Below are 11,070 nucleotides of genomic sequence, written 5' to 3' on the forward strand. Positions count from 1 at the left end.
TGTCATGGTTGCTAAAGATACGGCAGCCAATTCTGTTTTACCAATGTGACCGACTGAAAAAATTGAAACAACGGTAAGTGAGTATTGCAAGAAAAATGTGACAATTAAAGGTGCAGAAGACCTGGCAATAAACAATAATTCTCCAATTGTTGATGTGTTAACTTTAAACCTAGTTTCATTTTCATCAGATCTATCATCTAAATACAACTTTGGGGAATCATTAGTTAAACAAATATTCTCATTTGCTTCGTTCAACATGCTTCATCAATACTTCTCAATTTTAGATAGAAACTTTTTGAAGTGGTTATAAATGTTCAAATACTGCGCATGGAAATTTTGACAGTGTTCTAAATGTCAATTTGTGGATGATGCGCTCTTGATGAGCGCATCAGTAATTATCATCTAGTTAAATTAGACAAGGGCGCATCTCTTTATCTCGTTTTTTTTTCGATTCCAATTTGCCTAGATTAAGCGCAATAAAAAAAAATTGTCGATTTAAGCAAAAACAGTCTACACACTTCGGGTTTCTCTGATACACAACTACAAAGAATAATTGTTTCAATCCTAGATAATGTCGCGGATAGATTGTAGATGAAATTTTAACTCTGAAGATGATAATGAGTTAAGTATCCTAAGAAAAATTATAAATTTGAAAGATTCTTCTGAGTATTTTTTATCAATATAATGCGCTAATTATACCTCAATCATGAACGATAAATTAAAAGAAAAACTTAAAAGCACTTTAATAATACTCGAGGTTCCTCATGAGGGTCATGAAAAGCCTAATGCATTGCAAAATCCAGATTTAGAACCTATGCCTCCCTCAAGAAGAGTTTGGGGATTTTGGTCTTTTTTTGGATATTGGGGAGTCCCAAATATAACAATTTGGACTTGGTCTACTGGTAGTGCTATGATGGCTCTTGGATTAAGTATTGGTCATATTATGGGAGCCTTAACTTTAGGAAATATCATCATTTGTATTTATACTTGTCTTAACTCTGGGCCTGGTTCAAAATACCACATTGGTTATACTGTTTGCCAAAGAATAATTTTTGGCGTTTACGGTTCAGGAATAGGAATAATGATTAGAATAATATTGTCAATTGTATTTTATGGATCACAAAGCTGGTTAGGTGGACTTGGAATGGTGGTTCTTTATTCCAGTCTAAGTGAGAACTTCTTAAACTTGAAAGATACATTACCGGAGAATCTTGCTATGACAACAAGAGACTTTCTTGGATTTCTTTCATTCCAAATTCTCCAGCTTTTTTTTTATTTTATGAGACCTGAGAGAATGAACAAATATGTCAATTTCTCTTGCTTTATTACAATCGTTGCGTTCATTGGAGTGTTTGTTACATGTTTGGCAAAAAATGGGGGACCCGGTGAAATATATTATGAAAAAGTAGAAATGAGCAAAATGAGAATTGGATGGATGTGGTTGTATTCAATGACAATTTGGTACGGTGCTCTTTCTCCAGATATCACTAACCAAAGTGATTTTTCAAGGTTTGCGTCTTCAAAAAAAAAGATGTATACTGGAATAATAAGCTCAATAATGGTGACTGGAACTATTGTTCCCTTGTTTGGTTTGATATGCGCATCTGCCACTAAAGATCTTTATGGAACAGAGATGTGGTTACCAACAGATATAGTATTAGAATGGCTACATTCTGATTACTCACCTGGGTTACGTGCAGCTTCGTTTTTTTTGGGGTTCGCATTTGCAGCGTCACAGTTGTCCTTCAACGTATTAGCAAATGGTTTTGCTGGAGGCATGGATTTAGCAGGAGTTTTCCCTAAGTTTATCAATATTCGTAGAGGAGCATTCTTAACCGCCTTATTATCATGGGTCGTGCAACCATGGAACTTTTATAATACTTCGTCGACATTTATAAGTGTGATGAGCTCCTTTGGGGTAGTAGTTACACCGATTATTGCAATTATAGTAGCTGATTTTCATGTCATACGAAGACAAAAAATTCCTTTGAGAGATTTATATACTACTGCACTGGATGGCACATTTTATTTCACCAGAGGTTTTAATTTTAGAGCAATTATAACCTGGCTAGTAACAACTATTCCGGGAATTCCAGGAATAGCTGCGAGTGTTCAGGCTACAAAAGTTCCAACAGGTTTTAATCATTTTTTCTACGGTAGCATTTTATTTTCATTCCTTTGTCCTTTTATTTTATACATAGGTGTTTGCAAACTCTTTCCTTTTAAAAATCCTGGAGTAAATGATGAATATGATCATTTTAATGTTTTCACATTAGAAGAATGCACTTTGATGAATATGGCCCCATATGTTGAAGTAGAGATCATTGAGGGTATAAAGAACAACTTGAAGGGCGAAGACTCTTCGGTTCATGAAAAAAATCCTTACGATATAGTTTCAACTAAAGTTTAGCCTGGAAGTTTTAAACTTTATTTATGGTACTTATTATATACGTTTTATCTTTATGGTTTGTTATAGTGTTAAATGGAATGTTATAATTATGCAACGCAAGCTCTTTTGATTTAACCACATTCTTTAATTTCAAGATATGCCGGTAGACTTAAATAATTTATTAAGACATGTTATTATAACTTAACAAAAGTAATTTCTTAACGATCTTCTAGCTAACCCAAATATCGAAATATTATTGTTCATATGCGCTTCTAATATCAATCAGTTGCGCTCATAATTTTACTTAGATGCGTTCTAAATTTGTTATATTGAGATTAGCAAAATAAATATTTCGCACATAGAGTATAGGAGACAATATAAGAGTCAACCGAATATGATTTCCAAAAAGCGCAAAACTTTTGTCTAGATAACGTTTGATGCGCTTCAAGTATGCGCTTCAAGTATGCGCTTCAAGTATGCAGTACTTTATGATAATGATACCTCTTTTTGCGCTTAATCGAAGCTACTTCACTAGAATAGTATTATAATCAACAATTACGAATAGCAAGATTCAGGTATAAATACTGTTAAATTTCTGGATTGAAAACTTTATATTTTGTTAAGATAATCAACACAATGATTTTTCATTTAGACAAATTTTTTTCAATTCTTGCCGTTCTCACGAACGTACATGGAACAATTCTCCCATATTCTTCAGACCAACAGATGGTTTTAGAATGCGAAACAATCAATAAAATTGAAGCTGATAATTATGTAAGAATTAACCAAGGTAGGGATTCTATGCAAACATCTCGTACTGGGAAACAAGTATCTGAAATGTCCTTTTTAGATCGTTACTTTGGTCCCTTTCTTGAAACAATGGATAATGATCTTCAGACAAAATCTTTCCAAGGAGTAGAAAAAAAGCAGCCAATTCAACTAGAGGATAGGTTACACTCGTTGATGATCAATGATGATTATGAGTATCCTGATAAGGATGATTTACGTGATATAAATGGAACTAACACCTTATACCGAGGTGGGGAATTTGGTGGTATTGCAACATTTGCTCATATACCATATGCTAACTGTTATGATCCTGAATTTTCGAAAAGAGAAATATGATATTGCTATAGTTGGAGCACCGTTTGACTCAGGAGTATCCTATAGACCTGGTGCAAGATTTGGACCAAACGGTATTCGTATGGGGTCACGTAGGTTAGCTCCCGCTTACTCTGTCTATAGAGATGGATTTGATCCATATTCAAACTGGGCTAAGATTGTGGATTGTGGTGATCCACCGGTGACACCCTTGGATAACAGAATTGCCTTAGACCAAATTTATCGTGCTAATCGAGCTATCGGTAAGCACAAAACTACAGAAAAAAATAAAGATAAATCGCCAAAAATTTTCACTCTTGGAGGTGATCACACAATCACTTTGCCTGCAATTAAAGCAGCATACGAGAATTGGGGTCCAATTACAGTAATCCATTTTGATTCACATTTAGACACTTGGAATCCATATTACTTTGGTGGAAATGTTACTGATTACCAATCTGTAAACCACGGTACGTACCTTCACTGGGCTCACGAAAAAGGATTATTGACTGACAGGTCAATCCATGCCGCTATCAGGGGACCTTACCCTGGACCAAGAGATGTTGAACATGATAAGAAATGTGGTTTTGACAGGATTTTAGCAAGAGATATTGACAAAATTGGAACCCAGGGAATTATTAATAAAATTAAAGAAAGGGTTGGTAATGGTGCTGTTTATATTACTGTGGATGTCGATTCAATGGATCCAGCTAATACCCCTGCTTCTGGTACAGTTGAACCAGGTGGATGGACATCGAGGGAATTATTAACCATTTTAGATGGTTTGAAAGGCCTTAATGTTGTAGGAGGTGATGTTGTCGAAGTTGCTCCTCCATACGATACCGCCGCAGAATTGACTTCAATTACTGCTGCTCAAGTTGCAGATTCTATTATTTCTCTTATGATATTAAAAGAAGAAGAAGAAGATAAAAAGGTTCAAGAGATTCATTAAGATTCTATGTACGCTTTTATAATTTAATTGATTGAATTTGTTATTATTCTTAAGAGAGCCAGAACGAACTAATACAAAATATTGAAATCTGTAATTGTTTAAGAAATCTCGTAGTATTACTCTCAAAACAAATTAACAAACATTTCCCATAAATAATGAAATAATAAGCTCCAATATATATTTCATATCTATCTGAACCCTATATATTTTGCTATAATCAGTCATACCTCGTTGTAGTTTACAATACACAATCCTTGGCCAGCAAACTTGTCGAAGATGTTCAATCTCGCAAAAAAATATTTATTTTGCTGCAACCTACTAAATGCAGTTACTTAAAATTTTCACTTTAAATAGTTGCCTTAAAAACACACCCATAGTCAAGCATATTATTGAAGATTTATCTTTGTAATTTTTGAGTACCGTCATTTTTTCTTTATTTATTACATGGTTAAATGGTTAACTCACATTCATTTGAATGTTTGTGAGACGTTGGTTTGTCAAATACATTTGAACTAAAGATAAAAATGATAATGGCAAATTATAAGGAGTTAAATTAAATCAGTTATTGAATAATATTATTCTGGTTAAATTGCTACAATATACATGGTTAAATGCTTTTGGTAAGCAATAACGTTTAAATACATAAGTTGAACGTTTATTCGAATAATAGGTATGCTATAATATAAATTAATGTTTGTACATTTCTCGCTATTCTATAAAACAAAAACGATGTACCTTCTTCTTTATATAAAGAAGTTAAAAATAAAACTGGTATTTATATTATAATTAATAAAACTAGCCTAATATTTACTAGATTCTGGTTCTTCAAATATAGATTACATCTAGATTTAATACCTGTTTTTATCTTGGATATATATATATATATATATTAATATTTTCAGGCTCTAATATCTTACTCATGTTACCCCGTGGTTATTGTGTGATACTTGAATTTGACATCAATAAAAAGTAAAACTAGGATTTAATAAATACTATTATGCTGCCTGTTTAAATGTAGGTCAAGCCAAAACAAATTCATAGAATTCAAATATTCAAAATGTCTATTAGTAATTTCCCCCAGCATTCACCTATTCTTTTATTAATTAGATTATTAGTACACCCGTCAGGCATAAATTCCATTATTATATATTCATCAACCTTCCTCAGATGTGAAGTCAGTCAGAACATCTGTTTAAAACTACAATAAAATATGCCAAACTGGGATAGGTTGATCATTGCCGACGATGATAAGATAATCTCAGAATCCAAATACGATATTGGACAGCAATTTATTGAAGGAAGGAGTATAGCTAAAGTTACTGAGTGTGACATTTTTACCGATTCCAAAAGTAATTGATGAAATCTTGAAAGTTAAACAATTATTAGGTCCTCTTACTTGAGAAGATGATCCAATCATAAAATATGTTGGATGAATTATAAGTTCAAGGGTATTTCTCCTCTTCCAAATCCTCAATCTTCTACTAACTTTAGTATTTCTGATACAATGAAGCTATTCTAATTCCTAAATTACCCAAAATAATCAATGTGATTATGAAGGTGAAATAAGGACATTGAAGAAATAGATGCAGTTAGCTATATTGCTAGATATGTGGTTGCTGATGATATTTTATTCGGCCTTTGGCAAGCACATCCAGATTATGCAGGTACCAACCCACAGGTACGTTTTTTCAAAAAGTTTTGAAAGATATGCACCTTTATTTGTTTCCTCAAAAATCAGTAGGAACCCAAACCTTCAACTTCAAACTAAAATAAACCGAGATATTCGTCAAAATGCAAATACAAATGAACTTATATTCAGAATCCCAGAAATTATTGCTTTTTTAAGTCAAGGAACAACGTTGTAACAAGGAACTATAATAATGACTGATATACCCACTGGTGTTGGTGCAGTAGATCAAAAATATCTTAATTATGGAGATCTTGTTGAGATATTTATTGAACAGATAGGTAGTCTTTTCCACAAAGTCACTTACGTTTAGTGTAATGCTCTTGAGTAAATATAAAATAAGAATTACATGATACTAATTAATTATCATTTAAACTTTTAACAATTGTTGTCTAGGGTTTCAAGATTCTTATTAATAAATTTTTTCATATCCTCTTGAGAAATCCGTAGTACAATTGTGTAACAGCAAGTAAGAAAATTAACTTCAAAATCACTTCAAAACATTAAATTAAATTGCAGAAAAAAATACATAACTAAACAAGAATAATTTTCTTTTCAGTACTTGATACTTGTGAAGAAACTTTATTTAAGTGGTGGCTTATTTCATTATTCAAAACAGCGTTATCACCTGCCATCTTAATATCCGTAATATCTTCCCCAAATATTTGCGCCACTTCTTCTAAGCCCAATCCCTGTGTTTCTGGGAAAAAGAAATAAACCACGACTCCTTGTATAAAAATCCAAACACAGAAAACAATATAATATCTCCATGATATGGCATCCATAGCAATGTTGTTAACATAATTATTAAATAAAACCCATCCCTGACTTGTTAAACTGTACAATAACGCTGCTTTACTTCTCAAAGTATAAGGTACAACTTCCATACAGTACGTATTACCTATTGGTGATATCTGATGGTAGAATCCATAAAATAAGTAAATCACTGCAACAATTCCTCTCCCTAAAGACTTATTTTCAAAGTTGGTTCTCTCATTTATGGATGCTAATATAATCCAAACAATGAAGGTTATGCACATTAAAAAAAGACCACTCATTAACAAAAGCCTACGTTTCATTTTTCCTGAATATGTTGCAAAAGCAAATCCCCATACACCACCATAAACCGTCAAACCAATATTAATTTTCAACTTATCAACCGGTTCTGTGTACCCAATATCCTCAAGAACGATAGAGAAATAGTATGAAAGAAGTGACGAGCCGCACATTTGTAATATTGTTGCCATGGCAAAAGTAAGAAACAATCTGTGCAAGTATGCTTTTGATGAAAACCATAATGCCCATGAATACTTCCTTCCATGTTGTTCCTTGGAAATTGCAGTTTTTATTTCTGCCATTTCAAACTTAACCAATCTACTATCTTTGTCGCCACCAGCATGGTACTTGGTTAATACTTCGAAGGCTTGATCCTCCTTTCCGTGTGCTATGAGCCATCTAGGTGACTCGGGACAAAAAAATGTTAATACTAATTGAATTGCAGGAAATACAGCCTGTAATAATGAAGGCAATCTCCAGGACCAATTATCATACTTCATATCTGACATATAGGGCCCCCAAGTAAAAAGAGCTGCTAAAAATGCCCCTGTTGGAAAGCTTGCTTGTAACATACTTGTCATTGCTGGCCTTTGGGATGGGAATGCACACTCTGCTAAAATAGGAGCAGAGGCAATCCCTGTAGCACCGGAACCAAAACCTATAATAATACGAGAGGCGAGGAACATCCCAAAGTTTACAGCTCCTGCCTGAATACCAGCCCCAATAATTGTCAAAATAGTCCCAAACATAAGCATGTGTCTTCTACCTATGCGATCACCAATAACAACAATAAAGGGAGTAACACACAAACTACCGATAGTAGTACCATTGCTTAAAGTACCTAATATACCTCCAGTAGGATGATTAAAGTAGCCCTGCCAACTTGGAAGAGTTTGTAAGTTACTCATCATACTTCCATCATAACCTACAGTAATCATACCAAATATGGCACATCCTAAATAAATGTTCAACTTTAATAAATGAGGATATTGGAACCACCATTTTGTTAGTTTTGGTGTAACATCTTCTAAGGTAAGATCTTGGTTATCATCCGCGGCAGGATCTATGTGTGAAATCAGAATCTCACTTTTACCTTTTTTATCATCCTTAATGTTTGTCATCTTTAACAAAGGCTAATGAAAACACGATTGAATTTGTCAATTAGAGTGGGAATAAGACATTTTATATTTGGCTTTGTTAACAACTCTCCATTTGCTTGAATTATAGCTCCAAAAAATATGTTAATTTTTAAATGACCATTATAACAATGTGTATGGTAAATGGACTTACACAACACTTGGATTTTAATGGAGACTTTCTTATTCTCTTTTTTCCACGAAGCTTTCTATAAAAATAATGAGGAGAAAACCTCTGTCAAGGAAATTAAGCATATTCATCACCATCCCCCACCATAATTGATAAGAATGAACTTGGGGTTTTAAAAAATAATGGAGGGCATACTACGAGCTAGCAATTTCATATCTGGGCAATAGTCCTTGAGACTTTGACTGAGAAAGCGATTGTAATATCAAAAACTATACTCCAAGAAACAGACATCTATTCTAATACCATACGAAACTCGAAGTATATTAAATCATTTATATTGCTGGAGTCGCTATAAAAATATAAGTTACGACAGCTAGAAAAGTAAACATTCAATATACTGATAAACTTTGATAAGAGATGTCTACCAACTCCACTACAATTGAGTCAAGTGTTTAATGTTTCCCCATATTTCAAAATGATGCTAATCTTCTCGTGTAGTCTCCTCCCCCACTAAAAGTGGAATAAAAACGCAAGTCGTTCTAATTCTCTTCTTCAAACGGAACTTGCGGCACGTGATTATTTAAAAAGAATTTTGAAATCTGTCACCAAGCTGAATGGGTGATCGTTGATCTGTATGAATGCTCTAGACAAAATCCTACGATCCCGCCTTGCCTGTAGTTTAAGATTAATCTTTCAATGAATAGTCTGGTGTATTATTCTGGGTTTTTGAGGTTATGAATTCAGCTTGGTTGGAATTATAACAGCGCTTTTTTCCTTCAAAGAACTGAAATATACAATGTTATACTTATAACTCTTTTCATTTGGGCAAGTTTCAACCAATTATTAACTAAATAGTTCACATATGGAATTGAAACTATTTCTTCAGATTGACAGAAGTATGCATAATAGAGTCTGTTGACTCTTCGCTTATTGGCTTTCAACTAATAAGCTGAAGTATACTATTAAGATATAACTTTCGAGCATATTAACAATATTATCAAGTCATCAATTAATATAAATTTCTATTCTTCAATTAACCTCCATAAACGGAAGAAAAAGACTTTTTAATTTCAATAACGCTGTAACGTGCATTGATACATAGTTGAAGAAGTATTCGTGCTTTCTGAGGGTTAAGAATTCCAGAAGCAATGGCTCCATCAAAATGAGTGGCATTTGCAACTGGAACACTACCTTCAACTGTACGGTGCGAATACACAGTTGGTACTCCATACTTCACCCAAACATCTCTAGCAGCGTTATTACCCTCGTCTGTCCAATGTCCTGCTCCAAATCCAGCAAACACAAGACCTTTTGCTCCCAATTCAACAGCACTGTATATAAGTCCGGCATTTAATCCTTGATAAGCATACAAAATTATTACCTCCGGTAATTCATTTATTTTTGATATATCAAAATATTGATGGCCATAAGGGCGGATTGGAGGATAGTACCACTCAATCTGGTTATTCTGAAAAACTCCAAGAAATCCTTGTTCTCCGGGCCTAAATGTATCTAATGCAAAACCACTTACTTTTGTTGTCCAAAACCCGCTTGCAATCCTATCATTCAAAACTACTAAAGGCCCGCGCCCTTTTGAAGATTCAGAAGTCGCAATTTTAACAGCTTGATATAGGTTCATTAGCCCATCAGCAGAATTAGCTGTCGAAGGCCGCATTGCTCCTACTATAACGAGAGGCAAGTCCGATTTTATTGTCAAATCCAAAAAAAAACTCGTCTCTTCAATTGTGTCAGTTCCATGAGTAACAACAACTCCTTTAAAGCCTCCTTTAAAAGCCTCTGTGATACTTGCGTATAGTCGTAATAAATGTGAACTGTTTAACAGTTTTGATCCAACATTAGCAACTTGCAAGTAGTCTAATTCGGCAACTTCTTTGAGCGAGGGAACCGCATCTATTAAATCTTTGATAGTTAGGCCAACTTTGTATCCAGCTGTCTGAGAGTTACTAGTTCCCTTGCTAGCTATAGTTCCACCCATCCCAAAGACCTTAATTTTTGGGAGCAGATCCATTTTGATACAATCATTCTTCATTCTTGTCTGAAAGACAAAGTTTATAATCAACCAAATCGGGAGCTATCAACCTTAATCCGCGAAAGAGAAACCAAACGGCCACAATTAAGTATAAAGAAATTTCCCCGGAAATATTAGGAATGTAGTACTATACAGGCAGGTTTTCCATCCTACAGTGTAATTAAATTAGTAACTAAATAAATATGGCTCACTGCGTCAAGGTCTTCGTGAATACGTAATACTGAGTTAACTAATTGGAAGACATAATGATCGTTAAACAATTGTATACTTAATTTTTGCACTCTCTTGATAATTATTTCTATAATTGTCTTTTCATAGAAATCCCTCTTGAATTACTATATAAATTAGACTATGACGTTTCATTTGGAGGTTCAAAAGTGAATTTTGAAACTAATGTTCACTGTATATATACATCATTCAATGGTAATACTCAAAATAAACACTAAAAAGGTTACCAAAGTTTCCAGGAATTAATTTGAACAAATAAATCAAAGTACGTTATCCGCTGGTTGTATAGTTATAGCCATTAGATTACGTTTTGACATGGCTAATCTTATGATTTGGAACCT

General features: G+C 33.7%; 5 protein-coding genes across 5 annotated transcripts; 3 read left to right on the top strand and 2 right to left on the bottom strand.

Moving 5' to 3' along the window:
• Positions 1 to 706: 706 nt before the first annotated feature.
• On the top strand, positions 707 to 2,410 carry AC631_05532 (nucleobase cation symporter-1 family protein; the record flags this gene model as incomplete). Its single annotated transcript, XM_015614361.1, has 1 exon — positions 707 to 2,410. One exon carries the CDS (start codon positions 707 to 709, stop codon positions 2,408 to 2,410), a length of 1,704 nt encoding a protein of 567 aa, XP_015464807.1.
• Positions 2,411 to 3,115: 705 nt separating this feature from the next.
• Positions 3,116 to 3,514, top strand: AC631_05533 (uncharacterized protein; the record flags this gene model as incomplete). Its single annotated transcript, XM_015614362.1, has 1 exon — positions 3,116 to 3,514. One exon carries the CDS (start codon positions 3,116 to 3,118, stop codon positions 3,512 to 3,514), a length of 399 nt encoding a protein of 132 aa, XP_015464808.1.
• A 79-nt stretch (positions 3,515 to 3,593) lies between these two features.
• On the top strand, positions 3,594 to 4,442 carry AC631_05534 (agmatinase; the record flags this gene model as incomplete). The annotated part of the gene is made up of 1 exon (XM_015614363.1): positions 3,594 to 4,442. One exon carries the CDS (start codon positions 3,594 to 3,596, stop codon positions 4,440 to 4,442), a length of 849 nt encoding a protein of 282 aa, XP_015464809.1.
• A 2,220-nt stretch (positions 4,443 to 6,662) lies between these two features.
• Positions 6,663 to 8,306, bottom strand: AC631_05535 (uncharacterized protein; the record flags this gene model as incomplete). The annotated part of the gene is made up of 1 exon (XM_015614364.1): positions 6,663 to 8,306. One exon carries the CDS (start codon positions 8,304 to 8,306, stop codon positions 6,663 to 6,665), a length of 1,644 nt encoding a protein of 547 aa, XP_015464810.1.
• Positions 8,307 to 9,484: 1,178 nt separating this feature from the next.
• AC631_05536 (uncharacterized protein) lies at positions 9,485 to 10,480 on the bottom strand (the record flags this gene model as incomplete). Its single annotated transcript, XM_015614365.1, has 1 exon — positions 9,485 to 10,480. One exon carries the CDS (start codon positions 10,478 to 10,480, stop codon positions 9,485 to 9,487), a length of 996 nt encoding a protein of 331 aa, XP_015464811.1.
• Between the last annotated feature and the right edge of the window lie 590 nt (positions 10,481 to 11,070).

This window comes from Debaryomyces fabryi (assembly GCF_001447935.2).
Source record: "Debaryomyces fabryi strain CBS 789 chromosome Unknown contig00225, whole genome shotgun sequence".
Taxonomy (NCBI): domain Eukaryota; kingdom Fungi; phylum Ascomycota; class Pichiomycetes; order Serinales; family Debaryomycetaceae; genus Debaryomyces; species Debaryomyces fabryi.